The 27,972-nt window shown below is 43.9% G+C and overlaps 2 protein-coding genes and 1 long non-coding RNA gene across 3 annotated transcripts in view; 2 read left to right on the forward strand and 1 right to left on the reverse strand.

Annotated features, from left to right (window-relative positions):
* The first annotated feature begins 390 nt into the window (after positions 1-390).
* LOC136432923 (hepatocyte nuclear factor 3-beta-like) lies at positions 391-2,645 on the forward strand. The gene has a single exon (XM_066424580.1). It carries the CDS (start codon positions 569-571, stop codon positions 1,898-1,900), a length of 1,332 nt encoding a protein of 443 aa, XP_066280677.1. The 5' UTR covers positions 391-568; the 3' UTR covers positions 1,901-2,645.
* A 5,205-nt stretch (positions 2,646-7,850) lies between these two features.
* On the forward strand, positions 7,851-27,967 carry LOC136432927 (uncharacterized). The gene is made up of 2 exons (XR_010755581.1): positions 7,851-8,318; positions 27,112-27,967. It is a non-coding gene; the product is annotated as an uncharacterized lncRNA (long non-coding RNA).
* LOC136432924 (mirror-image polydactyly gene 1 protein-like) overlaps positions 22,302-27,972 on the reverse strand; it is a 28,564-nt gene continuing 22,893 nt past the window's right edge. Inside the window, exons 10-11 of the mRNA XM_066424582.1 lie at positions 27,105-27,335; positions 22,302-23,618 (exon numbers count right to left, since the gene is read on the reverse strand). Coding sequence (XP_066280679.1) covers positions 23,552-23,618; positions 27,105-27,335 — 298 coding nt within the window. The 3' untranslated portion in view covers positions 22,302-23,551. The remainder of the gene's footprint in view (positions 23,619-27,104; positions 27,336-27,972) is intronic.

Genomic DNA, 27,972 nt, shown 5'->3' on the forward strand with positions numbered 1-27,972 from the left:
TAAAGCCGTACAAGGCACCCACGTTTCGACAGCTCCACAATAGCTCTGACGTCAAACAGTACATTCAGGAAGACAAAATTTATCAACATTGGCCCGCTGACTCACGCGGCTCGCTCCGTTACCCCTAAAAAGAAGCGCCTTCTGCGGTTGAACTTTCCAGGAGCGGTATTGGGTTTAAAAGTTTGAAACAGCACAAGGGGTATCGATATAACGATGTTTGCTTTGACCATGTTCTACCTGCATTGTTTGTAAGGGCACTAAAGGAAGGACGGCCTCTAATGGTTCACCAACAAACTTTTATTAAAATGACTTATACGGGGCAGAGGCGTGGCTTAGCGAGGTCGGACGTGTCAATATTCCGGGCCCGCCGCGCAGTCTCATTTGCACGGAGACAATCGCGGGGCGGGGCCAGCCAATCTGTTGGCGTTAGCCAATTTGCTCAGAAGTTGACCCCGCTCATTTCTTGTTTGCGCTCCGTGTAATCGGACGGTGTTCCCCTCGCGAGCGGTGCAGCGTGACGACCACAACAGAAAACACGGAAGACAAACTTCGTTTCCTCAGAACAGACATGATGCTCTCACCGAAGTCAGCGTACGAGGCCCAGGGCGGCTCTCCCAGCAGCATGCAGGCCATGACTGCCATGACCACCGGGAACTCCTACAGCCCGAGCAGCTACACGTCTTCGGGCTACTCCGTGACGCAGAGCATGACCACTCTGGGCTCGTCTTACACCACCGGCATGAACGGGGTAGGGATGGGCACCATACCGCCCTCCCACACCAGCATGACCACCATGGGGATGAACAGTGTTCCCGGGAGTCAGCTCACCACCATGTCCACCATGGGCGCCCAGCACCCCGGCCTAGCCAACAGCCTGGGCGTCGGGATGGCGCACCCCGGACAGAGCATGAGCCCCATGACCATGCAGGGCAGCGTGAACGGCGTCAACATGAACCTGACGAGGGAAGACGTGCTGAACCGACAGAAGCAGTACCGCCGCAGCTACACACACGCCAAGCCGCCCTACTCCTACATCGCACTCATCACAATGGCTGTTCAAAGTTCTCCCAACAAGATGGTGACGCTTAGTGAGATTTACCAATTCATCATGGACTTGTTCCCGTTCTACCGACAGAACCAGCAGCGTTGGCAGAACTCCATCAGACACAGTCTGTCCTTCAACGACTGTTTCGTTAAAGTCCAGCGCACCCCCGACCGTCCGGGCAAGGGCAGCTACTGGACGCTGCACCCGAATGCTCACAGTATGTTCGAGAACGGCTGCTACCTGCGGAGACAGAAGCGCTTCAAGTGCGAGAGAAAAGCAGCGATGAAGGCCGAGCAGAAAGCGGAGAACGAGGAGGTGCTTTCCGGCGCACCTGCCGGGCAGCAGCCGCCGCCGCAGGCCAACACACCGGTCCACAACAGCCCGACTCCAGAAAGTGCCCACGTTAGCTCCTCGCCCATGACCGTCACCACCCAGACCCCCTCACCGACCCTGACGCAGCTCACCCAGCCCAAGCCCCTGGCGCCCACCGCCGTGCCCGTGCAATCGCAGCATCCCCAGGACCAGCTCGGCTACCCCACGCGCCCCATCCCGCAGACCTCCCCCATGTCCGCCGCCATGTCCATGTACAGCACCGATCATATCAAGACGTCTGTCCACCCGTCCTTCCACCACCCGTTCTCCATCAACTCTATCATCTCCCAAGACCACAAACTGACCGAGCTGAAGGGGTACGACCCCATGCAGTACTCGGGCTATGCCTCTATGTACAACACCAACCCCAGCGTCGTGCCCAAGCAAGAAATGGAAACTCCGGCGGTCACAGAACCCGCCACGGGCTACTTCTCAGGGTACGTGCCACAGTATTCCACAACTGCCTCAACGCTCCAGTCCTAAAGACTACCAACACCTCCTGTGGACACTCGCAACGTCTAAGACAAGGTAATAATCTGAAGACTCCAATATGATATGACAGTGAAGCATTCTTTTCGTCATATTGATGCTTCTCAATGTACAGTAAGTACACATGCCAAACTCCCGGTGAACTGCATTCTCCCATGTGTATCTTCCCTGTTGTAGTTGTGTTTGTTGATTCATGAAGGACTGTAAACTATACAACACGTTTGTACACATTATCACATGTATAGGATAGTATGTTCAACTCAGTAAGGACCGGTCTTTAAACAACCAATCTGTATGGATGACAAATAATTTCTGCTGATCACTCGAACTGGCAATGTTGCCTGTGTATATTTACCGATCAGCTTAGAAAGCAAATTCACTTGACTGTTGCGAGAAATAACGTTAACTTGAGTGCAACCCAGCATTTGTTGGGGGAACCTACCCAAGCAATATTACCTGATCAAATGTGCGGTCAATTCTATTGTATGTAAAGTTTTGATCAAAACGTTAGTTAAAACTTCCCGCTCTTCAGCTGATTGACCCCATGATTTGAGATTACGAATTATAAGATTATATTTTGTGCCAATATATGTGAAAAACTTGATGACTATGTAAAGATAAAAATATGTGTTAGTTTCCTATCTTTATTTTAGCTGTAGCGCTTCCGTCACTGTATAGTTCCTGTTTCTGCTAGAGGAAAGGCGAGACAAATTGAATTAAAAATGATGAAATGCCGAAATGGATTTGTGTGTGTCGTGGTATTGTAGTCTGCGGGGTTACGGTAGCCAGTGTCCTAAAGTAGAACTTCCCTGTCTGCATTATGCAGGGACAGGAGGATAATTTAGGTTCACTTTCACAGGTGAACGAGAGAACATGGCCCGACAAACTTCCGTCTCGTTAGAACAACATGAATTTCCGCTCGGGGCAAGTCCGCCCCCAGTTACACCTGTCTCCATCAGGTGTTGAAAGTAGGCAGCCCAGAAACGGCCTCACGACTTCCACCCCCAGTTCTAATCCTTTTCTACTGAAAGCATTCCGACCGATTTCCTGTGGCCACTTAGCACGGCGACTTGGTGTCTCCGAGACACAGGTTCCACACAGGCCTGTTGCTAAGGTGGGCCCGGAACGACACGCGCTCCTGGGCGGGACTGAGAGGCGGGGAGGGGGGCAGTATAAACCACAGAGAAAGTGATCATTCCGCGGGAAGGGTGTTTCTCGCCATTGAGTAGTGACGCACAAGTGTGTGTATATGTGTGTCCACATGGCCGGGGATCCCCTCTTGCTTGTTGTAACCAAGCGGGGTTGTTCTTGACAATAGCAAATAGAACTCTATCCCCATCTGCAAATATCTCTGAATGTTAGACCTCATACACACTCAATTGTGTACCAAATACCGTAGTGTGTTCAAGAGAGTCATGAGGCATTCCCTGAACAAATCCAGGACTAGACAGGGTAGTCCCTGTCATACTCTAGTTCACACTGCAGTTGGGCTGGCACTGGCTTTTGTCGTTTTGGAAGAAGAAAAGAAGTTTTTCTCGCCAATCGGGCGCCCATTGTTTTAAGCCGTGCTCTCTTACCGGGTCGGTGTACGAATGAAAACAAAATGGATCGAATTTGCAAGTGTAAATTGGGAGAAAGGGTTGTTGTGTTAACCGCATTGTTGGAGGAAGGGTTTTGAATTTGGGGTTTCATGAAAATTTAGCGAGGGGAGTGACTGTGTGCACAGGGCGATCAACGAATACACACCTTACATGAGTTTCAAACGCATCGAATACACAACAAGGGAGCACATGTATGATACTACCTCACATGAATCTATCCTCAGTTTTAAACGTCTTCATTCGAAGCCAAGTCTTATTTTTTTTGTTCGAAAAAAAATGAGTGGAAATCTTCGTGGGAAATATAGCACATCTGTAGGGGATTTTTCCACAGCTTAGCTAAAGCAGATTCACCCTAAATTCCTCGCTCGTTGAAAACAAAACATGGCGAACGCTGTATTTTCAGTGAGAGCAGGAAAGCGTGAATAGTGGTAGCGCCTTTTCGTAGAAAGAAAATCGCTTTTACGTGGAGAATATGAGCCGTAGTTCTTGTTTCACAGTGTTATTTCGTTGATTGGAAGTGATCATTAGGTGTGACGAATCCAGTTAGCCGACGTGTCGTCAGCTCAGTACCTGGCAGTGGCCGCTAGAGATGGGAGATAATCCTGCACAGCGGGGAGAAGGGCGACAAGAAAAGGAGGTCATCCTCCGATTCAATGTAAAGCTTGTTGTTGTTGACATCACGAGAAGATTTAGATCGAGCTGTGATGGCGGAGCGTTTGAAGCCTTGATTCCTTTCTCAAGACACAAGAAAGCGGGATCCAAAGGAAAGAAGCCGATAAAAAGACAAAGCCTTGGTCATTAACACATTTTATTTGAATGAATTAGCCCGTCGAAGTGGTGAGGAAAATCTGCTCTCAAATTAACTAGAGTCCCGTAAACAACGAAAATTTCAATTTAACCCCAATATTCTTACACTCTTAAACTCTATCACAAGGAAAGGACATTTTCTACAAACTCTGAGATGAATTAAACAAAACCTGTACAAGAATCATGGCACACTAGCCTGCCAGGAAAGTCAGATATTGGGCCTGCAGGGCTGGTTTAGTTTTGCTTGCCTTGCATCTATATTTAGATATCTCCGGTATTCTTCCTGTAGATTTCGATAGCACCAAGGCTACACATTCTAATAGGCCGTACAAGTCCTCGTCTCCATCAAACTCTGTTATCGGGACTCGTGAAACGAAAATAATGCTCGCTACCCTAGCATTGTAAGTGACAGTGATCCAAGAACGTCACTAGACAGAGAAGTAAGGATGCTGTCAACAAGTTCGCAGAGGAAAAGCTGTTGTGTAAGCAAAGTCACTAGATTTACACGACAGACGACGTCATTTTAGGGTTTCCTTAAGAGATTTAAGTTAAAGCACGAAAAGATTACGTTCCTATATAACCAGGCTATACAGCTAAGCCGGGTGGCTCCACCATGAAGATCTTTGTTTCCACAGTATGTATATATACACAAGATAAGAACGTCCAGCAAGCCTTTCTGTACCATGTGTAAAGAAAACATTGTGGCTAGAGGAGGGCAATCCCCGAATCTTGTTATTGTGAATTTCTTACGGAAAACTTCTCATTCCATTTATCGACGAGCAGAGAACTGCATTTTTAGATGTGTAAATTGTGTGTGTGTGAAACCTATGGGCCGTGAAGACTCGAGAAATCGGTTTATTGTTATGGAGAGAAGGTCACGTCTTCATGCGAGCAGCAGGCATTCTTTTCCTTCCTAAATTATTTTCCTCAACAAAAGTGAGGCATTTTCCACGCTCATGGGGTGAGAACGACCGGCCTTTGTGTGCGCGATTGGAGGACAATGGGAATGGTGTTGGGCTCGATTATCACTTCACAAACTTACAAATTGGTGGGAATTGTCTGAGAATTGGGAAATTGATGGGCCAAATGAGCAGTACAATGCTTCCTGATTATAACTACCCCGGCTCATGAATGTGTGCTCCCCTCTTCATTACAGTTAGAATGAGAAGTCGATGGCTTAGCATCTCGCCGTATTCCCCATAACAGAGGCTCAAGAGGCCTCCTCATTACCCCCGTCCTTTTCCCACAGAAGATTTACAGTGATGTCCTATCAGACCTTCTATTTGGAAGAAAATTCTCGTGGGATGGAACGAGCCTTCCTTGGCTTCAAAAGATTCCGTGGACATTCCTAACCGTGCATTAAGAATCTGGTCATCACTGGGACCTACAGTACAGGAATATTAGATGTGGGGTAGAACAGTGTGTCTTTGTTTGCCTGACCTGTGGCTGTGTCTCTGCTCACGGTCTTGTGACATTTGTAACGGGGAACTAAAACTGGGAGAAGCTACAGCTGCCATGGAGGGACTGATGTTGTTACTGAGATTGTCAGAGGCGCACAGCTAGTTTTGAGGAGAGTACTTTTGGACAAGTAGAGAAGCAATTTCGTGTGTCCTCCTGACGTCAAATGCCCTTGTGTATGGATGGCTAATAATGTACAGATCGGTCCCACTATTTCTCCCAATCACACGGCTCAGAGAAAACACACAACAGAATAAGCAGGGGTAAAAAGTGAGAAATCTCAACAAGTTGGTAGCTGGCTAGCTGAAGAGCCGTCATTTATTCACAGGACCACCAACATGGCTGCACAAGACCACTCGACTGCTGGCTGTGTTCTTTGTGCTTTGTCCCGCATACCTGTCGAAGGGCTGTTAACTCCGACTTCCCGAACAAGATCTGAATGTAGTATACTCTCCCCGTCCTGTTGTTTATTGTCGACTATGTGATAAAAAGGAAGAAGTGCAAAAGGTGGTAAGTCAAATTTAGAAAGCTGTCAATTGTGGCACCTTATTGTGTGAGAGTTAGCACGAAGCACTAGTGTTTGTAAGCTTATGTGTGGGAAACATTTATGAGGCTTTTTTTTCCGCATGCAAGTAGGTTCGTTTGCTGTTTGTCTTATGATGTTTACTTATTACAAATTATATGGCCTTTGATAGGAAAAATTATGGTAGTCTGATTCAGTGATCTTTAGATATTGTATTGCGCACATGTATTGAATTGTCGCCGTATTTATCACCATTATACCTAATACTCGTGGCCAAGGCCGGGGTAAGTTAGTGGCCGTCCTTGTTTTTGGGTTGTAATCTCTCCTGTCCATTGGCCCGTGCGACCTTCCCTGGCCACGGGTAAGACTACCCCACCCTCCCAGCACACGCCTGTCGCACCCCCACACCGCTCTATGTAACCTTTACCTCGGCAACCTACACCAGTCACTATCAGATGGCGGCACCAACGCCTGTCTCAGCTTAGAAGGAGTCTCAAACCGGCTTTCTGTTTCTCCTTCTCATCCAAGAAGCTACTTACACCACTTAGTCACCACCGCGGCATGTCAGCCGAGATGTTGAAAACTCCAGCTATCAGTTCCAGCCGGCTAGGGGGCCCTGTCACAGCCCGGCGTACCTTCATGCATTGATGTGAAAGGAGTATCAGGTAGACCTTTTCGCGACCTCGCTAAGTGTTGAAAAGTGTAGGTTTGCGTGGGAGAAAGAAAACAACACATTACGTATCAATCAGGAGAGCAACCAGGCATCAAAACACGCCATCACCATGTTTGACTGCCAGGTGTAAATACAAATACCATTTTATCTTATTCACGTATACCTGTGTAATCAAAATGTAATATTATGATAAAATGTATATGTGGAAAATGTATAAAAAGAATTAATTTCAGACCTAATTGAACGTCTTCCAAACTTGCTTCAAAGTGCGTCCGGGACACACACGTCGAAACGACCGAGCATGAAAATTCATCCAGATTGTCCCTTGACCATTGAGATGCGTCGACATTATATCGGTAGCCATGGCAGGACAACCACATAAAAACTGGTAGCTTAGAATAACAAACAGCGATCACGAGGTCGGTGCACTCTCTCTGCCGCCCCCCCCCCCACCGAACTCTAAATACGATATACCAAGGAAAAAATCACAATTCCTTTGTTAAGTCCCAAATGGCCCTCTAATATTCCCTGCCGCTCTTAAGGAACCGATGTTCTCACGTATCTATGTAAGGACCCAACAATCGTATTGCTTACAGCTGAACTCGTTACCAGAAGATGGTAAACAGAAAAGGTTTCACCGCGACCAGCTAGGTTTACAGAACAAGCAGAATTCTCTCCCTTGGCCCTCATTCTGGGTCTCCACTCTGAAATATTTGTCGATCCTTGGTCATATGCATGTCGCTTTTATTTTACAAGTATATTGTGTGGCTGGTATCTTGTTTCTCGACAGGAGAAAGTTGCGTGCAAGTGGAAGTTTTGCTCTGCTCCAAAGTCAACAGACTAACACAGCAGATCAAATAAAAACGTAATATATAACGGGTTGCCAGTTTCATTTGTTTTAGAGCGTAAGGAGCTAAATATTAGTACTAGATTTGGTGGGCTAGTTGTTTCTCCGCGAGGTTCAGAGGGGAGACAAAATGGCAGGGCGGCGGGGGCCACGTACGTCTCCTGCCCGCCCGCACCGCCCGGCCCGCACGGCACGGTCCCGCAGGATCCTGGCGGGTCTTCCCGCGCGACCGGGACTTAAGACCTTCGGGAGGAGCAAAACAGCGCCCAACTTCCCCTTAAGGGCCGCGAGGGTCAAGGTGTAGGCGGCCGGCGGGTTTCACTGGTGGGCTGAAATAATGTGATGGAGATCTTCGAAGGTACTACGGTTTTACTAGGGAAAAGTGGAAGAGAAGAACTTCGACGAAAACTCGTCTAGAAAGCAACGAAAGGATGACGGTTTGAGCTCTGTCAGGCTTCTTTGAGTGAGGAGACGTGGACAAGAGGCACTGTTTGCTACCTTAGGTAAGCCACAGTAGATCTTAAGATTTATGTGGATATTGTAAACTGTAGGAATCGTCATTCTTGAATGACATGTCTTGTACAAGGCAAGTGACAGATTGGTGCCAAGGCAGTTAGCTAATGGCGGCAGCAGGCTAGGGGTAGGTCGGGCCATGGGAGGGCCGCTTTTCTGTTTCCTCACGATCTCACGGCAGCCCGGGGCCCGGCTGTTTGCACAGCCTGCATCACATGCTCCTAGTCGCAAAATAAAACCCTGCAGAAGAGGGCCGTAGAGCCTTCAAGCCGGTGAAAAGTAGCGAGGGGGGAATTCAGCGGAGAAAAGCTGCTTCACCCCGAGCTGGGGTAGCCATGGAAAGTCGGCCCGTTTCAGCCCTTCCAGCTAAACAGATGTAACTACTTGCCGTCGGCCCATCAACTACCTTGGCAACATAAGTACGGCATATTTGTCCGACACTTGTGCAAATATGAACCCTGGCCGACCGAAGCTGGGTATTGATCGTACAAAATAGTGGGTGCGGGTAGAGGTTGAAAATTAACCAGATTTATCGCAGCACCTTCCTCTCGAGCGCTCCGTGGGGTGGCCTTGGGCCCTTCCTCAACACGCCCGCCACAAACACATCCAGGCAGTGCCCATGGGTAATTGTTGGTTTATGATAGAAACGAATTCTTGCGGAAACCGCATCAATTAAGGTGCATTTAATAACTGTCCACAAATTCAATCACCACTGCGTCACGTCGCACAGTCCTGACGGACGGAAAGACAAGAGAAGCGGGAAGAATTGAGAACGTGAGAGATTGTTGAAAATATCACACTGCACAGCACCTCCGAGGAATCAAGATATCACATCAGACACTTGTTTTGTGCGAATAATCAAATGGTGAGGGGAATTACAGCCGCGGCAGCTGGCCCGTGCGGAAAGCTGACTAAATTATGGCATGTATAATTACAGCAGAGCTGGCGATGGGGCTCTTTGTTCGTTCGAGATCGTGATTTTGCACAGCTTATTCGATGCTGATGAAATCTTGCCGCCATAATTGAGAATTAAGTGAGGGAACGACATATTCGATTAAACTTGGGGGCATAAGAAACACGAAACAGAACAGGAAGCAGCAAGTTTTGTGTGTGATCGAGATAAAGAACATTTCGATGACAAACTTTTGAAATATTGAAACACAGAAAATGTAATATTTAGCCATGCACATGTATAAATGCATAAATAGTGTATAGCCAACCAGCATGAACCTTACTGCACAAAGCAACCAAAATCACTAACGAAATGTAGATAATGAAAATAAGTACTACATTGATAACAACTGGAACTGACATTCTAGGGTGTATACAATCTCTGTATAATATAGCCAGTTTGAGCAACAACTTCCCTGTGTATTTTATCTATGATTTCAGATGAAGGTACCCAAGCTAATCATATATCGGTAGTGCTTAGCGTGTTCATTTCATATATACATATAAATTAACATCCCCATATTAATAACCAAAGACTCATTACATGGGCTGCAAGGTTTTGATACCGTTCGTGATGTATGGAATAATATCAATTTGTTGTGTATGCAACAAACAGAACCAAATTTGTTCTCTCAGTCAGTCCACAGTGATGAGTATTTTTCTATATAGTCATCATATAGACTTTGAAATTATAACTTGTACTGTCTATGGAAGAACATAAAATGGCTATTTGGATGGCGTAATTTCGTTGATAGGAATTAGTGTGAGTTTTGAGTCGTAAATGAACGTTTGGTGCTGGCTGAGTCACAGCCACAAAATGTCTGGGTGTAAATGTGTCATAAAAATGGCGCCATCCTAAGTAGTATCGGAAGCTTGGACTTGTAAACATCGCCATAAATTTTCCATTTTTTCTCCGTGAAGGGGAATACGGTTACCACGTCCTTGTGGGGAGCGGATTCCGAGCGTTTTTGCCGTGTTGTGACGAGGGTGGGGTGTACCTGTGTAATGTGCCGTGTAGCCCATTCAAAACCCATAATATTTGTTGTGGACAAACACTTAGCCAAGGTTTAACCATGTATGTAAAGCATGTGGCTTGTGTGAAGGGTACATCGAACTTGACAAACCTTAGTGTGTATGTTGACGCAGGATAAGGTAGGAAAACATCCGATTTCTGCACAGAGCAGGTCGTTTTAAGTACGCGTTCACGGTTCTAAAAAATGCAGCGTTTGTTTCTGTCCGTCAAATAGTCCTTCCTAATTCCCGCTGTTTGATCGTTTAAGTCTACTAAGTTTAACTAATAAACACGAGATTCGATTGCTTAACTCGGTGTTGGCTTTTGTTGATTTTTTACTCAGCACACAACCACGGTCATATCGTATACAACCACGGCCATATATTGTCCGGTGTCAACCAAAATGAAAACTATCTGGACTATGGTGTGAAAAGAGCGGCCATGCCAGACAATAGTGGCCACTCCTGAAGGTCAGTTCACCCGTTCATTCCCACTGGTCCGTGTCTAGTCCGTTTTATGACGAAATATTTGATCACGTTATGTGATATGTATTAATGGAGTCTACCTAGACCGACAACTCCGCACTCGCAGTGCAGCTAGCCAACTCCAGAACTTAATTACCTACTCGTAACGAACAATCTACAGATTTTAGTGTTGTGGTCAAAATTTCACCTTGATCTAAGAGACTTTGCATAACAGTACTTTATCTGCCTGTTTGCAAAAAGGTGTTTAAATTCACTAAATTCAGGTGTGTTTTGTGTGAAGTTATATGAAATGTAGTAAACACAAGTGCTCTCCCTGTACTACTACTAATGCAGACAAGCAGTTTGTTTATTTATATGTTTTACATGACTGGGTAGCTTTTAACCCCGTTCAACTTGTAGTTAAATGCGTTCTGTGCAAAGGTACACATTAGGGGACAGCATGTGAAGTCGGATATTTTCGTTGACTGTTTCTCGTACTTAATTGAACGAATTTGCCGATGAACATGATCTCTAATAATTGTTGAAATTTTCCGGAACGACTTAGCATGTATACTGAATATTGTTGTACCCCAGCAATTGTAGCACGATGAAGTGTTCATAGAATATGCGCCAAAGATGAGATGGAAACCATATTCAACTTTGACATATTACCATGACAAAATAACTGAGCGATGATATGCAAAACACTTACATGGAAGGTTGCTACCGGCCTTATCATTCATAGAAATATTAATGACAATTATAATGACATTTAGGCTTAGTCGCGTCACATGGATAAACATGACCACGATGAATGACGCATGTAGAATAAACATGACCAAGCAAGGCAAGAATTTGAAGGCTGATTGTCTAGTTACATATTACAACATACGGCGTTTTCTCAGCACTGGTCAAACGGACAAGCACATCACGTGCGTTTTTGTTGCTCCAGATCGGAATGATGACAAAAGCAGAAATGCATTGTTTGCAAATTAAGTATCAGTCTGTATGGTGTGTGTCTCTTGGTTTTAAACCGTACATATACGTACACAAACGGATAGAGGCAGCAAAGCTGAATGTGTCTTATTTCTATAGAAAAGGGCAGTAGTAAAAAACATACTCGGGCAACAAACTGGGTCTTCTTCGATATGGCTGCCTTGTGGCCTGTAGTGTTAGGTTAGCTATGCACTCCAGTTCATAATGACAACGATGATAATGATAATACCGATCCTTCAGCATTATACTATACTCTTCGCACATCAGGGAGGTAAATGTTAGATCCCTAGGTGTGTATTCTGTGGTAAACAACAGTTTCAGTAACCTTTCATGATATTATTGTAGCTTTATTTGGAATTCTATAATAGAATACTACGAGTTAACCAACTCGGGGGGCTGTTATTGACACCTGTGTTCTTCAGGTGTTTTGTACCACGGCGCGGACTCAAGGTTACACCGGTCATTTATTCCCCATGAGACCTGCCAGCCCGTCTCCACTTTGATCACGTTCCAATAACGTACGTCGCGCCTGCCGGCTCAGCGCCGACCCCAAAGTGCCAGGTACCCACATACCTGTGCTGACGCCACAGACCTGTACGTGGGGTCAGAGCGAGGTCAGCCTGGCATTTGGCGCTATCATTTACACTGGCAGGCACCGTTACATCAAAGGCACTCAAGCGACACCCGACACCCTGGCTTTATCAGGCTGCTGCCGTCCCCACACCTTATCTTACCCACCTCCCTCCTTATCAACACAACTATCTCTTCATCCGAACTCCCCTGTTGTCCAGAACAGCGGGAAGTTTCCCTTTGTTCCACCTGATATGACTGGCACCTGGATTTCTCTGTTGCTTCCCTTTACAGGCTTTCATAATTTGGTCATTGATATGAGAGGAAAAAAATCTTATACTAGTTCTCGTCGTAGTGGTCATTAGCATAATGCATGTCTTAAAAACTACAAAACAAGATGTAGAGTTGCGTAAATGTTTATAAAATGGAGATGGTCATAAGGTGGGGTGTAGGTTTGCAATAAGCCGTATCAAGGGTGTTAAGCGGTCAGAATCTAAAAGTGTTTAATTTTTTAAAAGAAAATGAGTAGTGTGGAGATTCCTCCCAATCAAATGTGTATCGATTTATCGACCCGGCAACATTCACGTACAGTTTAAACCTGAAATAATCAGACGTAGGGACGTCACTCAAAATTACTCGTTGATAAAGAAATAGTAACGACTATCGGCTATAACAACTGTACCACAAGCATTTACATTTGAGTGCGGATGATCACAATAACATTAATTCGATTGTTCAAGATGTGGAAATAAAGGACATGTGCAGCAAATATGATTGATATGATATATAAGTACCAAACACGTCAAACCTCAAATTTACATATCCCTCTATTCAGAACTACTTTAGCCCAAATGAGTGTAAAATTCAAATGCATCAATGTCTGGAATAGCCTCCCCTCCCCCCTTAAGAACAGTCAGTCTGTGATAACCTTCAAATGTCATCTTCGAGACTATCTTCTTTCAAATCCGAACTACTTCTAAAAATATTTCTGGTCCTCGTTTGTGATAATTTCTTTCGTTTAATCTGTATTACATTATCAGTATTTGATTTTTCATTATATAGTTGTTCGTTATGCTTATTTCATCATTTGTTATTACCTTTGTTCGATATTCATATTATCATTGTGTAAATTTGTTAAGTTAAAAGGAGGAGGGCATCTATAAGCCTTGCAGGCTTCAATCCCCCTCCTGCACGTTTTCATTGTACCTCTGATTATTTCATTATTACTTTCTGTTTTTTTATGTGCGAATAAATAAAACAAAAAACAAACAAACAAGTATGGTCATGATGGACTGACAATTTAGTCAACGAAAAAACCCAGAGAAGATGAAATAAAAGAAAATGCCAGTGTTAAGATAAAGACATTACAACTTCAGTATACACAACTTGTTGCTTTCTGTAGTTTGAACCGTGGCACCGTGGTTGTTATGTAATTTACCTGCCTGTGACTGTGACGCATACATCAACCCATACTTCACACGAGCCAGGAAGCACGTTCCAGATTTGTCAAGATTGGGATCATTAATTATCATAAAGCTAATAGACATTGCTCGCGCGATATAAATACGTGCCTACAAAATCATCAACAATTTTGTTGACGGAACAATGGAATTGGCACGCACGCAGGAGAAACATGCACAGAAACTGAACTGAATATGTTCCCAAGAACACCATGAATTTGAACTTGAAATGCATCTAAAAGAGCAAATAGGCAAAGAGTAACATTCTTTCCCCCGAACCACTCTGCACAACAAATAGCGACGATGTGGCCTTATAAATAGACCCCGGTAGTGAGTTTATGTGTTTGGTTGGACGACAACGTGAATAGGTGCATTTGCTCGGGATATCTGAATATCTCGAGGGCCGCCTTTAATGACCGTTGACTTGGCCGAAGTCATATAGACTTTGTGATGAGATGTGCAAACTGAGGAGACGGAATTGACCTACATTTGATACAGTTCAGAGGTTGTTAGCCTTGTACTCTTGTATTTATGGCGACTCTTACAGAGTTACAGAGCGGTGTGGTATTAGACAACTCGATATGACTCTATCTGAACTGTGTGGCTTCGCGTGTAACCGGGCAATGAACGACACTGGTCGCCAAGTAGTGGTGCAGATGTCGGGGTGACGTTGACAAAAAAGATGACTCAGTAGTCGACTGTTTTTAAAATAATACAACGTGATTATGACGCAACTATATGTGTGCTGTATGATGTGACACTTGCAATGTAAGTGTCAAACTCATACACGGAACACTGAGTAGTCATTTTGCGGTGCGTTTTATAGATTATCATGGGCATCTTTTAACTACCGTTGATCGAAAGAGAATGAAATCATAACTGATGAAAATATTTCCATTGCTGTTTAACAGCTCTTGATAGTATTATCATCTAGAGACCTGCTGATTGCAACAGAAATTGATGGACAGTTTTAGAGCACGAGCAAGAAGGGTTCGAGTGAGCAAGAATTAAATTTCTACCCACAAAGACGCTGTCATCAGGATAGCAGTCTCGGTTCTTAGTCGTTATCTCTATCAAGAACAGGTTGATGACAGTTGACCTGTTGTCGCCGCCAGATGTCGCTCTTCCAGACTGCAGGTGCCCGATCCCTAATCCGTCATTAAGTTTTAAGTTGAAAGATACTAGTAGTTTAAAAAAGGTGAAAAAGAAACAATGGTAACTTGTAACGACATTTAATCGTGAAAAGGCCGAACATATTTCCTTAGCTTATTCGGGACTATATAGCATGTCCTTGGTTTTTTGCATGAAAATTGTTGAGTTTGAATTAGCATTTAGGACTTAGGCTTGGCTGATCCAAATATCATAGTTACATCAGCCTTGTAGTTTTGGGATCGTTACCGACGACATCTGTCCGAACGGTTAATCACAGACCGGACAGGAAGCTGGTCGTGTGCGTCATGTCCCGTCTGTGCACACCCATGCACTCGGTACCCCCCTCCTTAAATTTGGAGGCCGCTACTCTTGTGCCGCTTAGGTGTGGGTGATAGCAGCGGATTTCCGCTGAGCGTTGAGCGGAAATGACGGACTAGAAGTGTGAAAAACATTCCTCCGTACCGACACGGTTGTCCGGAGACTCAGAAATGCTTTTCCTGAGAATTCCGTAGACATGGACCAGGTTCTTACACAGACAAAGATAGAAGAAAAGTCGCGATGCTCCATCTAAAGCCATTCAAACAAAGTTGACAGCCAAACTGATAAATGCTACCAGGAAGGCAAACCCAGGGCAAGCTATTGGTTTACCATGTACCTTTATCATTTGACCAGCTACAAGTTATCGAATAGATCACGTAGAATTAAACTTAACTTATTAAGTCAGATAATATCCTTACAAAATTGTCAGAAATACACACATATACATGCACAATATAGTGCTAACAGTATTCAAACTGGTTAAGATAAGCAATGCCTAGACTCTAACGATATCATTGTTGCGCCAAAAAATCTCAACATTTTTATAGCCGCAACAAAGTCACCATTGCTATGATCGAGTCACAAACACTATTTGTAATTTTCGCTGAGATATTAAAATACATCAGTCATAGAATAGACGTCACTGTTCACATGTTGTTTTCCCAAGACACGCGGCAGAAAAGAGGTACGATATCGTAATTATGCTGTGTAACCATAAAAACATAGCGGCCTTTGTCCGCTTGAAATATAGGTCCTTTGATAATAAAACTGCATATACAATTTATTTGTCGGCAGTTAGTTACAGAGGAAAGTATCTCTGACGATACAGCGTTGATTAAAAGCAGTGCCTCCGAGACGATGATTGATTGGAAGGTATACGTCATGACAAATGTACAGGATAGATATAAATATATGTGACGCAAGAACTAAAGGTGCGGGACGTGTTTATTGTTCTATGATAGTGAAATACTCTATGATAGAAAATTATCGAAACTAAGGTTATACACATGTACCAGTTACGGGCTCCTTTCTTTTTTTTTCGGAAAGGGGCCCTCATACCAAAGTAAAAGCCCAGTGCGGGCAACATTGTTTGAAATCAGAATTACAAAAAAAAGTCGACTGAAAACATAAATGAAAACATATAAGAATTGGTACAGAGATAAAGAACGGTTTTGTACGCTAATTATGAATGGCCAAGAATGGGTTAATCTGAGTGAAGCCTTAGATGAGGGTGATTTTATTTGAACATAAAAGTGTAGAATAATGTTCGGACAGCTTGGAAGTTAGTTAGAAACACCCGGAATGCTTAAATTCCTGTCAAAAGACAGTCTTTATTTTGGGAAACACGAGGTTTGATTACTGTGGCAAACGGCTCGACTTCTTGTATTGCTTTACGATAAGCAAGCAAGTGACCATCACGTTGAAACGAAATATATACAGTTCAGTGTAGCGGTGAAACATGTGGGATCGAGCCGTCGCCAGCGCTGTAAAGGTGCCCGGGCCGCGCTGACAGTAGCTGTGCCGATGTGCTCCCGTAGTCCGCTTGGATTTCAGAGAACATTGAATATGCTAATTTCCTCCACCGTGGGGACCCAGTTAGTGTCCGGAGCGGATGGAGGTGATAATGACCCACTAGCCCTGAGTAAACGGGAGGCGGGAAACTCGTCTCCTCCCCGCGGTGTCGTCTGATTCGGGCTCCCCTCTGATCCCCCGGGTCGGGTCATCTCACATCCCGCTGATTAACGTAGGGATGGAGCACACGTGGGTGATAACCGTGTGCGGCCATACAGATTCTCATATCGGGCATTGGAGACTTTCAGATAGGCCGGGACAGATGCCGTGAGCCCTTGTTGTAATAATTGCAATTCATGCCCAGGTAAGAGGGCCAGGTAACACGCAGAAACCCAACCTAGAGGACCGAAATAAACCCAACAGAACAACTTATAGTTACATGTAAATAGTTTGCATCGTTGATGTATAATTGCGCCCAACAATCTGCTGGGACAACTTCTCCCTGTATGTGCGATAGCGCTTCTGGATATATAGGACTATATAACTCAGTGGAGGTCCGTGGTATTATCAGATACCTTCCCCCTCTGTCTGGTCGCAGCGCGCACGTGTGTGCACCCTGACCAACACCACGCCTCTTTCCACACAAGAATGGCACGGGTGATTAGGCTCAGGACCCCTAATCCGCATACCGAACTGACAAGTACAAACCGACGGACATCGTACACTGCCTAGTGGCGCTAAATCATCATCTTCTCCCCTTACGCAGTAAGAACCTTCTCCCTTCGTCTCCCCCTTCCTCACCTGCCAGACGTCAGGGAAGCTCGAAGGAAAGCTCCCATCATCTATTGTTCTTGCCTATAAAACGCAGATAAGTTCTTTATGAGTTTTCCTTAGCCACTGTGACTATGGTAGGAGGAAAGGCCAAAAGAAACAGACAGCCACGCTCCAATTCGCTAGATTTAGACGCCGCCACCTGTGCACGGCTGCCAGATTGACCGGAATACCTTTCAATCACCTTTCTGGCGGTTGTAACGGGGCATTGGCAAAGATGATTGGGTAATAATTTGATTGAGAGCGACATTAAAATCAATCATAGTTGACTTGATTCAAATTTGCTTTTATTAGGCACTCAACACTTAGTAGCACGAAAGCCTATGATGCCAGTCCTTACAAAACTGGCGCTTAATGCTCCATATGTATCCATCCGGACTCCAGGCGTTTACACACGTGGCATGTTCTATGATATTTGTCAAAAGCGATGTAAGGCCCAATGCCAAAGTTATTTTGCCCCTTGATACGAACGGCATATTAGTTTTAACCCATATTTCACTAACTGGTATAAAACTTGATATGGGAACCCCATATTATGGGCACGACTCCAAAAGTACGGACATACACAGAAGACAAACATCGTAATCATCGCTTTCATCAACCATTAATCAAGCTCTCGCCTCTCAGTGTCAAAGTTATGCAACAACCTGTCGTTTTCGTCCTGAACATTGATGACTGGATACTTCCTAAAATCAAGGAAGTGTCACAAAAACTCATTGTTGGAATCTTTTTCCCGGGATGTAACGCTACCTGGTCTCACCTGTACCGAACGCAGGTGTGAGGCATTCCTACCGACATCTCCACAAAAGATTCTCATTGTGTTTTGCTGTGTGTTTTATTTTCCACTTTGTGTGCTTCTTCCTTTGTTGTTCTTGCAGTCTGGTTTGTCTCCGTGCAAAACAAGGGAGGTCTAGATACAGTAGATGTTGTTGGCGATGAGCTTGTATTCAGCCCGCCACGGCCGGCAGCGACCCAGGAGAGTTCGTCGTGCTCTCCCGCAGATTTGTTGGTTAACCGGCGGGATTATCACCCACACGTGCGGAACAGCGCCGTGCCTCCCCCCGCCAGCGACTCGCACAACATCTGCTGGGACCCAGCACGCTGGAGGAAATGAACGATGGCCGACTAATTGAAAACAAATAAAGAAATAAAAAGGAATGGGACGGATCGTTTGGGAGGTGCCAAGTACACAATGTGTTACAGGGCAGTTCAAAAACATGCCGAAGTTGTCACGAGACGATGGATGCCACCGATCGGCACTTCAGAGCAAATCTCACCATCTATCAATGACGGGGGTAATAAAGAGAAAAGGACCGGGAGGTAAGATGTTGTCATGGCGCGTTTTACGCAATAGATGACTCAGCACCAAGACTTCGCAAAGTGTCACGAAGAGACTGAACAGAGATAATTCCATTCGACCCGACTACTTTCATTTCAGTCGGCTTTAATTTTCTACAAGGTGATAGGAGCTGGTTTAGGCGATATGACACTAGCAACTATACCACAAATTAGTTAAAAAGATATCGATCAGTAATCAACTGTTCGTACAGCAGAACGTTCAAGAAGCTGGCGCTCATCAGTAATATTTGAAAAATCATTTCCAACCAGATGTTGTTCAACGCGAAATGTGTAACGTTACGTAACTCGATCGATAATTGCTGCTTCTCATTTGACGGGTATCTCTAAGCGTTATATCTATTACATTTATTCAGTTCGGAAAACTATATCTAATCCCTTAAACGTGATAATCCAAATAGTTATTATAGTAGTATCTTGATTGTTTATTTTTTCACTAGATGATGGACACGTATTCTGGCGAAAAAATAAGACAACACCCCCGCTATGTAATATTTTTCATTCTTTGGGTGAGAAAAAGAAATAACACCCCACGATCTCATTTCAGCGGAAAGCTGCTCTTCAGTTCAAAACTACAAGCTGTCAAAAAGAAAATACATTGATTCTTAAACCATTCCGTCATGTAGACAAGTTGAGTCTACATCGCCAAACATGGGGTTGGTTTCTCAGCGAATTAGACTGCTGTCCCTTATTTTCCATCGACTGTACTAGATCCACAGATACTAGTATGTTTGAGATGTTTTAACTGAAGAGTGTGGTAGTTGAAATTTCGGTTATTGTGGAACATAAAAAGATGTAACAAGTTCAAATATCATAAACATCGGACATACTTGTAAGAGCGTAAGAAGAATGTACTGTGTTGTAATTCATGGTGGGAAGGTTTAGGCACCTGGAGACTCAACTAGTGCTCAACCGTTATTCGTTTATTAATGCACATTTCCTTAAAGCCGCAAAAACAGATGTTTGTTCATCCTACACAACCCCCTTTGAGTCAATTTTTTAAAGTTCAAGTTTGACAATCTGCAAACGTTATCGTGTAAATGTACGCTGAGTATGTCGGAGGGTAGGCAGAGACGCATCAAGGGTATCGCACTCATCGAAAAAAGTAGCCCTGCTGGTAGACGATGTAGCCTGACAAAATAAATCCCGCTTCTAGAAGCCCTTCCAGTGCGATAGCGAGATTTGGAGTGTTATACAGGTTATTACATGATCTACATGTTTTACAGTTACGACGTGACGTTAGAAATGCAATTATTAAATGTACATTATTCCTTGTTATCTACTTAATTCAAGGTGTTCAGTCAATTGTATAAGGCAGAACCGACTTTGTTGTATTAACCTTAAGTATGTGCTTCATGTAAAATTTAATAGGACGAAGGAGCGCACGAGGAAAGAGTGAACTGTCAAATTTAGACAATCTTTTAGCTGACTTATATTGTGTTCGCAGGCGGACAATTGGACTTACCTATCAATGTCTTTATCATTTATCTCATTATTTTTTTAAGCAGGCGGATAAGGTACTGGTGTCCATAAATCTTAAGTTTTGCTCATTGAACAAATGTTGGGGCCCTATCACACTTGTGCGTATATTCAAGTGCGTATGACTTGCGCATTAACAATTTTTTGGTTCAAATAAAGTTTGCGGGGAAGAAGTTGTTTTCAACTTTTACTTCTTCGGTTGCAAACTTAACTTAAACCAAAAACATGTTAATACGCAACTCATACGGACAAGGGTGAAGGGGGCTTTACAGATTAAAGGTAATAAAACGGGAGCATCCAGGAGAACGTAGAAATATCTACCCATATCCACAACTTTGAAACGAATAGATTTTCCGGTACATCTCATCAAACCCAATAGTTCTTGTCACCGTGGGCTCTGTTTCGGCAAAATAACGCAAAGGTGGAGTTTCGTAGATTCCTAGTAAAACACAAGTAAGCTTTCATAAAACTTTATACTACCGCAGTCGGTGCGGTGGACAGTGAGCGCTCTAACTCTAAAATCTTCTCGGCAGAAAAAGTTACAAGAGAAACGATGACAGTCGGCGGGCAGTGTTGGATTGGATACAACGTCCAGGAATGACCGCATTCAAACTCTAGCGTGGGTTTTTCTCTCTTGTGGTCGATAGCTAGCGAACTGTGCAAAGTATATTGACTTGTCCTCAGTTGTTTCTGTTGCTTGTAAGCGTGTATTCACGCAATGGCGTTTGCCCCCGCTGTTTGGTGTTGCACGTAGAAAGGAAAGCTGTCTCCTCAACATATACACCTGGCTTACAAGTTATACAGTCTGTTGTTAGCTTTGGCGTGTTAGTATGCTGTCCGAGAACTATAAATACGTTTTGTGTTATGGGAAATTCACCCTTTGCTCTCCTAGAGTAAGGTTTGAAAATGGTTACGTTCTAATTCCAAAGATGACGCAAGTAGTTTTGGGGCAAATGTAAAAGTATGAAAGTTATATTTCGTTTGGACAACTGACAAAGATACACATATCCCTACAGCTTGTGTGCAATCACCTGTTTTCAACATCTGGGTATGGTGTCGAAGTAAAGAAAAAAATGGAACAAAAAGTTCCAATCAAGACTTGAATATCTTGCAGCTCTTTTTGAAAATCAATTTTTTGTTGACAGCAACACAACAGCCAATCAGCTCACTCCAGCAAGACGACCGTTTGGAGCTTGACAGCCTTTCTACAAGTATTCAACTTTTGCGGCAGGTCTCCTCAAACATGCTAACTGGCCACAGTACTTCAGTAGTGTGCATATGTACGTACAGGGAGTAGTCACTTCCAGGCAAAGGCAGTGTTGGTGCAAAGTAAATGTTGTGGTCCTTATCCATCTCACAATCTCATTCAATTCCACTGCTTGGGCAGAGTCAATACATATAAATTATTGTTTTGATAATTTTTTGGCTAAAGGCTGTTTGCAGGGGAACTTGCCCAAACATGGGGTGTTGACTCCTGTGTTGGCTCAGAGCAAGACAGACTCCAAGGCAAACCGAGACAGGAGAGCATGTTTGGTCATCTCATCAAATGTACCAACATAATGTGAGTCAAGTGAACAGTAGGGTTACAGAAAACTCCTGTCGCCCGGCCAGAATGTATGCCCTTCACCATGTTCTTCTGCAGGGGAAATATTTCTTAACCACCGTCTTAGATGGTTTTAAGTTTGCTGCAAACCAAACTAAATATAACCCCGCACAAATGTCAAGAGGGCTGAGCTATACAGCATATATACCTTAGGCTGCTACAGGGGTGTACACTGGACTATCACAATCAATAACAAAATGACGCCAGAGTTTACCCAGTGCAAAGACTTGGTTGAACATTAACAGCAATAATGGAAAACAGCGCACAGGTAAAAGACTTCATTTACCTTTATTGTTTGAACACTGATAAGCTGTCCTTGATAATATGGGGTGGGCAAATTCCTTCCCAATCAATCATCCGGCTGTCTGCGGCGCGGCCCGTCCTGTCGCCATGCCCGCGGGTCACCTCTGGCCCCGGTACGGGCAGGAGAGGTGCACCTGTACAGGTACACCTCACACCTGCAGGGCGACACCCACCCCCCAACCACCCCAGCTCCACCCACTGTGTTTGAGGAAGGAAGGATTTGGGTGCCGAACACACACGTAGTTAAGACATGTCCTAAGTCTCCCCAGAATAAAACTCCAGGCACCGCACGGCGCTTATGTCACCCGCTAGCTTCCGCTTCTCCTTCCTCGGTGTGGTGCCAGGTCCGCGCTGTTGACGTTCAGTCTAGAATTAGAGCATTAGTGTGTTTACAGGCATCTCCACTGCTCACAGCCCCATCATCATTACAGCTATAAACTCATCTCATGAACTCTCACATCAAAGACCATTAACTTAATTACCAGCTGGCACAAACAGTACAGTACCTCTCCCATTCTCTTCTATACACTTCACAAACTTTCTACAATAAAATACAATGTGTAATATACAAAAGTACAAAATTGGCCGGAACATTACCATGATTGATTATAGTAATTTACGTTAGGCTTCTAACATCTAATACAATAGAGATAATGATCAATGTATATATGACGCAACACTCCTGCTACTAAAGTCCAGCTTCCTCAATATGATTTACATGTAATATCTAACCAATAATGTCCCTCCACTTCCTAATACTGCACTAGTCCACCTGCTTGGTTATTGGAGAGGACACAAACTTTTTACAGAACGCCATTTGTTTACAAAAATGGTGTCACAAATGCATGTTACCCCCTTTTGCTAAACAAGACACTTAGTCCCTAGTAAGTACAGTTGTACAATTGACTGTTCTCCTGGACTGCCTACACAAATATGGCAGATGTGCAGGGCCGCTTCTGGCTGCTTCTTGGAAACAAGTCTTGATGTTGATGGATGATCCATGCTTTCTGTAGTCCACTGTTACACAAGCAGATTCCATCCACTTCTTGGAATGACTTCAAGGAAAGACGTGGCAGAACCTTTCCTTGTTTCTGGTATTGCAACGTTGGTCCCATTTTTCTGAACGTCTCTTGGCTCCACTCCTTTTACAGCTGCTGGTCCCAATGTGTGTGAAACTGTGTGTTCAGCACGGCAGGCCGAACCTCGTGTAGGGATCTCAGTTCACTGTCTTCACAACTCCACCACTAATCTTCTTCCTCAACACATTCACCAGTCTTTCTAATCTGGGGTGGAAAAATGGAGAAAAAAAGAGTTAGGCATAATCGCCTGTCATGTTTTTATTGCACACAACAGTGACAAAAATGGAATATGTACTTGTATGTCAGACTCAAAAAAATGCTGAAAGTATCTACAGCATTTCCAGTTGTATTTGTAGATATGGAAAACCTTTTAGCATCTTAACATACTACATTTAAAAGAAACCAAGTTTGTTTATGAAACAAAATATACATATACCGACGAGTTAATACAAAACAATGTATTCTGTTTACTATCATTGTCAATGTGCTTGGGACAAAGTAGTTGCATTACAGCCTTTTCTTTGCTTTTGTTTGCAAGGCACTATCAGACTCAATCAAATGAACATGCTATCAACTAATAAATGTGTGCATTGGTAACTTTCTGTAATACTTTGGCATGATCAAATTTGTTCTATCAGAATTTCGATCTACCAGAACCCTACGGTATTCCTTAGCTGAAACACAGCAACATTATCGTTCAGACTAGTGATTTATATAACCGTCTTGATTAAATTCTATTAATGACAAGTTCACCAAACTCGTGCGGAGCATACTTGTTATGCAACCTTTACATACTGCTCGTTAAGGAAAACTTAAGCTCCGCAAAGCTAGAAAAATGGACTAGTGTGGCACCTTAACAAAAAACATGGTGGTAGCTATCCATTTATTACATGTGTGGAGGCATTTTGGACAGAGTATTTTTCAAGGGAGGGAACATGGTAGCATGTTTGATTGCAATGGGCACTTGTCTTTTGCAAACTGGACAAACTCTAGTTGACCCAGGAGTCCAAACTCGAATGATCGATTCAAAACAGTTCCCCATACTGAGCCATTAGTCACTTCCCAACCATATGGCCACGATATCCGTGACTCAAACAAACTAATTTAACCACATTGTCCGTTACTTTCCCGACAGCGGACGGATTCGGTGTCTATCGCATCTTGACTCTGTTGCCAGGTGACCTCAGAGTCACCTTGTTGGTCAGTCTGGGCCGGTGTGTACCGGTCACTACCATATCCACTGACTGAGAGACCACCATAAGGTGGTGCAAGCCATACACATTATCAAGTACTAGTATTATGGTGGATGCAGCAATGCAGATAATTTGAGTGCCTCTGCCCGAGGGTTATTACAAAAAAGAAGCGGCAAGTAGAAGTTTTAACAGCACTGTTTGAAGTCCTGCTTTGGCACAAAAATGTGAAATAGCTGGACCAAAGTCAGGTTTCCTGGCAGGAATGCAGGGTTTCCGCTGATGAGACTGTGCGCTGGTGGCGGCAGTGTTTGCACCCTGGTGTGTGGGCACACAAGGACGGACCTTCTGCTGACAGGGAGCCAGGCTGGCGGGCTGGCACCTTGGTGAGATGTTACCAAGAAACACAAGCCATGTTGGGTCAGCACGCAACGGGATGCCACAGACATTTTGTCCCCCTTAGGAATCTGCCGGCCTCATTAGTTGCCATGGCGAGGCGTGTTCCGAGCCCATTTTGATGAACGTCTTGTACGCGAGATTCCAGAGAAAATTACTTCAGATGTTCCAAGGGCATGTACCACGGAGGTGCCAAATGCACACCCAGCAAAGAATTTGTCTCATTTCTCATTTTAGGGACACTTACAAAGGTTCACAAGACTGAGAGAAGCATGTCGGGGTGAACATTGGAAACTCTGGACAGCTTTGTCAGCCTGGTGAGGTTTTCTCACACCCCAGATGTAATGTCGGCGTGGCACAACATAGCGCCTGGGCTCGTGTTTTCCGAAGTCTTCGCAGATCAATCTCAATCGTGAAAGTTATCCTACCTTCGAGTCAACTGCGCTCAAGTAAACTGTACTGACATGTTCTTTTCTTGTTACAATATGTACGACTAAACATCAAATCCCTTTACTTTCTGCTGCGACTGCTTACTCGGTAAAGTTGTTTAAGAAGACAAATGTTGTCTGCAGATGACCTTATCACCTTAAGGCTTGACAGTGGTTACTTACTAGAGACTAACTACAGAAAAAGATAGCTTTCCTCCTCCTTCATGAGTTTGCAGAATATGGACCATTTTTATAGTGTCCTTTGGCATTGGCATATACACACTGTTCCTCTAAAGTTTAAGAGATTTTTATGACATGTTGCAGCGTTTAGAGGTAGAAATTAGCTAGGGGTTTTTCAACGAGAACTTCTTATCTTCAGTTTGAATGTTTGACTATTCAAATTTAAACTGCACACATATCAAACTCAATCGACCTGGAATAGTATGATTAATTTGTAGTAGCTGCGAGGCAGGTTTTCCCAACAACCTATGATACACGATTCTAATTTCAAGATTGGCAAACTAATATTCTATCATTCCATTAGTCTACACAATTAGAGAATGACTACATAGCTGGAATCTTTGAATGCCTCAAGCTGAGAACTTTTTCAGTATCTCTCCTGAGCAAGTATGTAGAAAGCAAGCAACACATATTGGCAGTAGATAATGCTTTAGGTGACGCAGGAGGCTCTATTTTTACTACAGACCTTTGCCCTCTTATACTCTCATCAGCATTTTAGAAAGGTCATAATGTGGTGACTTTAACTGTATATAGTACAGGGAAACATCCAATTAAATTAAAGCTGGGAGAAAGCTTAAGTTTTAAAAGAACTGCTTATATTTTATCAAGGTGCACGAAGGGTGGTCAAATGTGGCCTTTTCAACGGGTATCTTTTTTTGTACGTTAACAAGTTTTTGTCAGCAAGATCTAACACGGCCATCCCAGAATTAGACTTTTCTCACGGCCTTGTGATGAGCCGCTCCTAACCGGACTATTCCAGGCTGGTATCCGTGGTCCATATCTGGTGGGAGAGGACCGAGTGGTCCTGACAGGCAGTGATGTGTTTGTCCACAGAGGTGTTCCCTGCTTGTCAGGAAGCACAGAGGAGTGTTTGACAGGGTTCATAACCCCCGCGGTAGAGGCAGCACAAAAACCAACAACAAAGCTACATGAACCAAATATTGCGATGTGCCGTGACAGTTTCAAGCACTTCTCTTAGATGAAGTCGATAATGTGTTTCCTAATTTCATTCTCTTTTCATGTTTGTTGGGGTTCAATAACTGAATTGTATTGAATAAAGCAGCTCCACAAATGGTGTGCTACTTAAGCAAATTTTCAGTGGATCAACATACTGTACCATTAAATAACCACTGGTTATGGTAAGGTCACAATACCCAACCCAGGGCCAGGCAGTTCGCATTAACGAAAAGTATGACATAAAAGACAACACAACAAAACACAAAGAAAGTTGCAAGGATTATTCATGAGCACTGTTTGTGTATATTCTTGATGTGAATTATTTAATTTTCGTTCACACAAACAGCCAGGCCGGGCCACAGTTTGGTAATGTGACCTTATCATTAGCTGGGCAGCCCTAACTGTACTGCTACAACAGTACAGCTACCCAGGCCCACCTTTAATGCATCTTCATGTTAAGTTCATGTCATTGTTCTTACTTTTCAGCCCTGTCCTGTGCGTCCTGCTGGCCCTGCCGAGCCTGCTGCAGCTGTGCCTCCAGCGAGCCGCGCTCCTCCAGCACGCCCTTCAGCTGTAGCGCCAGCTCCTCGCTGTACCGGTGCGTCTGCATCACGATGGTGTCCCGCTGCGCCAGCTGCCCCTCCACCACGTTCAGCGTGTTGTTGAACTGGTCCCGCATGCTGGCCTCCTGCGACAGAGACTTGTGCAGGCTGGAGGGAAGGAAATGTTCAGGATTGTTAGAAACAAGGAACAATATCGTTCAACCAGGGAACAACACACAAACATCATACATGCTGCTTAGAAACCTACATTAGATATACATGTATAATGTTTTACTGTATCTTGTCATCAAACAGTCTTGTGGTTTCTGAGGTTATGGTCACAGTGATGACAGCAAAACTGAATGCAGGAGCTGGTCCAAATACATGGACTAAAAATATATGATTATCAAAGCTACCAATATTATGTGAAGGGCTGCACATGGTTGCAATCAAAATTCCATTCTTCAGTTAAAATTAGTTCAGTTCATACACTATGCAGACTATGTGCATATTATGTTTAGTTGAAAGTTAGTGCTCAAAATGCCACTTGATCATCTAATAAACGCTTGATCATTCAGACGTGTGCATGATTCAGATGGGAAACTACAAATGCTACATGTAGTTATCTTTTTCATCCAAGTTGGGCATCATTTGAAGATGATCTAAGAATAAAGGTATGGAAGGAAAATAAATGAGGCAATCATTGATTTGCACAGTAGTGGGATTATCAGTACTGTTATTCTTTTATGTCAGAAGCTGCTTAATAATGTGAACTCTTGACAATTGTATCTTTAAAACAACCTCC

This window comes from Branchiostoma lanceolatum, chromosome 4 (assembly GCF_035083965.1).
Source record: "Branchiostoma lanceolatum isolate klBraLanc5 chromosome 4, klBraLanc5.hap2, whole genome shotgun sequence".
NCBI lineage: Eukaryota > Metazoa > Chordata > Leptocardii > Amphioxiformes > Branchiostomatidae > Branchiostoma > Branchiostoma lanceolatum.

Coding starts and splice junctions, on each gene's coding strand:
- LOC136432923 (XM_066424580.1), top strand. CDS start 569: ATGATGCTCTCACCGAAGTCAGCGTACGAGGCCCAGGGCGGCTCTCCC.